This window comes from Cynocephalus volans, chromosome 1 (assembly GCF_027409185.1).
Source record: "Cynocephalus volans isolate mCynVol1 chromosome 1, mCynVol1.pri, whole genome shotgun sequence".
In the NCBI taxonomy this organism is placed as follows: Eukaryota; Metazoa; Chordata; class Mammalia; order Dermoptera; family Cynocephalidae; genus Cynocephalus; species Cynocephalus volans.
This window is the reverse complement of record NC_084460.1, coordinates 110,244,160-110,248,547: the sequence shown is the minus strand read 5'-3', so window position 1 is coordinate 110,248,547 and position 4,388 is coordinate 110,244,160. Positions and strand designations below refer to the sequence as shown.

Below are 4,388 nucleotides of genomic sequence, written 5' to 3'. Positions count from 1 at the left end.
GTTATTGTCTCCTGAGGGAATGTTTACCACCATCAACTATCTGGAATTCTTAAAGAATAAGAATAAATTCAGGAGGCCCAGGTACTCCCCACCCTTGTTGGTACTCAAGGAAAGAATGGCCTCCAAATTCCTCCTTGAGTTTTACATTTCAGGCTCAAGCTTCTTCCTTGAGGGAAAGTTCTTTGAGTGTGCTGAAAAGCACAATCATCCCTAACCTCAGTGGAAAAGATTCAATCTGTCTAATTGAGCAAGGATTGGGTGCTTAAAATCAGGGAGTTCCTAAATGAAAATGTTTCTGTGGATAAGGATTGGTTATGTTGAGAGATCTAAATGGAGTTAATTCTGGGTAGATACAAGATTTACAAGATTGGTCTTCATGAGACATTTAGGAAGGACCTGCAAGAGATTCAGAGGTGAAGGATGCACAGTCCTTAACTGGACTGTTGCCCTAGCCTGGTGAGAGGATGTCTTTCATACCCAGGATTCTCATTCCTGATAAAATGTGAGCTATCACATTAGAGAAGCTCCTGGCCAGGTAGCCTTGAGGAACAAAGAGGAGAAGCTCAGCATGTGGATATGCAGTGGCTTTCCCAGCCACAAGGCAGAGTGTGAGGAGAGGCACAGAGAAGAGGAAGTATGGAGCAGGGCAGGGACCACTCAGTGGTCCAGCTGGATGGAACCTTCTCTGAGGATGCTCTGCTGGGGGGAAGTCTTAACTTGTGATGAAGGCAAATTTAGAGGCCCTCAGGTGGGGTGGGCAACAGACCCCTACCAACACTCCAAAGAGGCCAAGTACTTCTAAAAAGTGGCACAGTCTAGTGGAAAAAGTCCATGGCTCTGGGTTTAATTTCTAGCTCTGCTACTTAATACTTGTGTGACCTTAGACATTCACTTTACTCTCAGCCTCAGGACTCCAACTGTAAAAAGAGGAGAATAATATCTTTCTCGTGTGCTTTACAGGATTGACATGAACATCAGGAGAGACAATGAGCACAAAAGAGCATTGTCAACTACTTCTTTGTAGTCAGTTATCTTATCATGTATGTGAAGCTCCTCAGTAAATGTGTCTTCTTCAGGACAGGGAATATATAATATGACATTTTTTTGAAAGGTACCTGATGAATGAATGAGTAAATGAATGAGTAAATGAATGAATAATGTTCAGTGCCCTCCAACTACAATAAAATCAATCTCCTAACTACACTGAAAGCCTGGTGACCATTCTTTAACTGACTTTTGGGCTATTTGGCCCAGTGAAAGCCTGAGTTAGTGGTAATCAGTTGGTATCATGGTACAGAAGGAAGCCTGTGAAGGTGGAATCATTAACATTGTCTGCATAGAGTCCATTATGACTTCCATCTCCATACACCTGGAGCCAGACTTGGTCACCCACCTCCAGATGGAGAAGCACAGAGCCGGAGGCCTGGTCCACATTTTTTTCCTGGTACTGGTCATAGGTGAAGAGCACAGCCTTGTCCTTCTTGAAGAGGCTAACCTTCACATCCTTCAGATAGACTGTGATGTGGTAGGAGAAGTAGTACAGCCCAGAAATGTTGCAGTGGAATTTGCCAGTGGTGCTATCATAGTGGTTTTGCTGATTATAGAAGATCTTGGTAAAGCGAATGGGAACATTGGGGACAGTTACCCTGGTCTCCAATCCCACACTGAATGCTGAACGATATACATAGGCACCTTCTCCGGGTTCTCCTTTCCTGCCGGGGTTTCCCGGAAAGCCTCGGGGACCTTCATCCCCAGTCACTCCGATTTCACCAGTGTCACCCTTAGGACCAACAAGACCTAGAGAATGAGAGTACCTCAGTGACCACAGGGAACAGAACTCCTGTCTAGGTTGCTTCCAACATAAAATACTGTCCCTGTGACTCCCACCCACAACATACTTGATTTACAGAGCAAGGCACCAATGACAACTTCCAAAAGGGGAGAGATGTTACCTTCTTCCACATCCCCCACAGCCCAGTAGGCCCCCCAAATTCATCTCCAATCTTATTTCCTGTAAGTTTCCATGATAGACCCTCCACCCTGCCAGCCTTTTTGTGCTGCCTCAACCAACTACAGTTGTACTCTTCTATCCCCTCTTTCTAGGATGCCCTCCCTCCTCTATTCTGCCTTCCCATACTTCAAGACCTAGTTCAAACCCTGCCTCCTCCTTGAAGCCTTCATTGTTAATCCAGGTTTGCACGGAGGGCACTTTCTCTGTGTTCTATACTTTGGGCACTTGTTCACATTCAGTCTGGCATGTTTGGAGTAGACTTTCTGTAGTTATCACTAACAGAGTCTTGTGCATCAGACTTATCTTCCTAGCTAGACCAAGAGTTCTCCAAAAGCAGGACTGTGACCTTCAGGAGATGTGCAGTAACTGTGGTTGAATGCCGTTGGATGGAATGGGAATGAAGTGGAGAGAAAGAGGAGTATTAGGAATGTGAACATATTGGGAATAGGGATGGAAGTGGAGATGGAAAGAAGATGGGGAATAGATGCAGATGAGCAGAATGGAAGGGTACTTGGTCATAGTGGTACCACCTATTCTCACCCCTGGAAGACCAACCCAAAACCACTTCATGTTGCTTATGAGTCACATAAAAAAGCTTTGCTTCTTCCTTTTATCTAGGCCTCAATTAATAACTAATACCCTCATATAGCCCTAGAAGCTCTCCTCTACCCAGCAGAGGTCTGCGATGAAGGAAGCCAAAACCCTTGTTCTTACCTGGATCTCCTTTCTCACCCTTCTCACCAGGGGCACCATCTCTGCCATCACGGCCTGGGGTCCCATTGTGGCCAGGATGCCCTGGGATGCCTGCCATCCAACCTGTGCAGGCCCCCTTGGGTAGAGGAGGCAGGACTTCTATCCCTTCACTCGTGGTATCCTGGCCATGAATGGGCAGAACGAATAGCAGTAGGACAGCTTGCAGCAACTGCATCCTGAACCCTGGAATCCACATGTGCACTGTCAGCCATGGCAGAGACAGATCCCACACACCACACCCCATCAGGACCTATGAAGGACTCTCTCCATCTCGGCAGAGTTCACTTCTGAGAAGTGCTCTCCCAGTATTTACTTCTTCTGGGCAGATTTTTCTGACCATTTCAGCACACTTTGATCTCTTTTTGCTCTGAAATTTGCAAGACTTAGCATTATTCCCTGTTTGTAGTCTTGTTTCCTCAATAGGACCGTGAATTCAGTGATGGCAGGGGTAACACTCCTCTAATTTCTTCATACCTAAGCACAGGACCAAGCACAGGGAAAGCTCCAAGAGTCAACTTGCCACAAATCCATCCTCTGGTTTTCCAGGAATGATGATTCAGATGGCTCTAATCAACTTTTCTCTCCCTGATTCCTTTCTTCTTCTTTTTCTCCCTTTCTCTCATTTTTTTCTCCTTCCTTCTCTCCCATTCTCTTGCTTCCTCTTCCCCTCTCCTGGGTCACATGTTTGACCATTTGGTATATTATGCACGTGTACATGTACACGTAAGCACACACTCAGACACTCATACACACATACAACTTTGCCTTGAATTAGACAGCCAGAGACGCATCATCCCATGAGAATATCCACTGACCCTTTGCCTGGGCCACTTTTAGCTGCCCCTCCTCACCTGTCTAATCCCTACTTAGTCTTCAAGACATGGTGGATGTAACCTCCTTCAGAAGTCCTCACTGTCCCCCTTCCTCCACCTCGGTTGGCTGTGCCTCCACTGTGTTCCCCCAGTGACCTGGCTTATCTCTGTTTTTTCACTTCTTGCATTCCACAGTAATTTCAGATTTGCTCACCCATTTCCCTGCTAAACAACAAGCACTGGGGGGCAAGGCCTTACACACTAACAGCACAGTCCTTATCCATGCTAGGGTTTGGTAAATATTCTATTTTTTTTCTATTTTTCCTATTGTCTGATATATTTTGAATTTTCCCTTTATAATGCATCTCTGACTTTTTCATTTTCATGTAAGCTGTGATCCAAGGTAATCAAATGATTTCTCCCCATTTGAAAACTAGCTGCTTAAACACCTCTAATAAAATTAATCATTTTTCCTCCCTACTGATCTGATGCATCTTTCATCAAATATCAAGTTCTAATATGGTCTTATAAGTAAGAATTTAGATTTGAGACTGGCAGACAGAGAGGAGAAGGAGAGAGAGACAACAGTAACAGAAACAGGTGATACCAGAGACAGGTGCTACCCCTTGGGTGTCATGAGTCTATCCAAGACCCAGTCTTATCATGGTGTGTACCTTTGTCGCCCTCTACTGAATTTGGAGGGCTCAGGAGAGTGTTCCCAATAGCTGCTGGAAATAGAGATAGCTTAGGCTTGGCTAGTCCCAAGATAACAAGGGAGAGATGAATTCAATGAGAAGCCGAGAGTATAAGAG

The 4,388-nt window shown here is 45.2% G+C and overlaps 1 protein-coding gene across 1 annotated transcript; it reads right to left on the bottom strand.

The window, feature by feature from the left end:
• Positions 1–1,276: 1,276 nt before the first annotated feature.
• Positions 1,277–2,939, bottom strand: ADIPOQ (adiponectin, C1Q and collagen domain containing). The gene is made up of 2 exons (XM_063076983.1): positions 2,726–2,939; positions 1,277–1,797 (listed from the first exon to the last, which is right to left on the bottom strand). Exons 1-2 carry the CDS (start codon positions 2,937–2,939, stop codon positions 1,277–1,279), a joined length of 735 nt encoding a protein of 244 aa, XP_062933053.1.
• Positions 2,940–4,388: the final 1,449 nt, after the last annotated feature.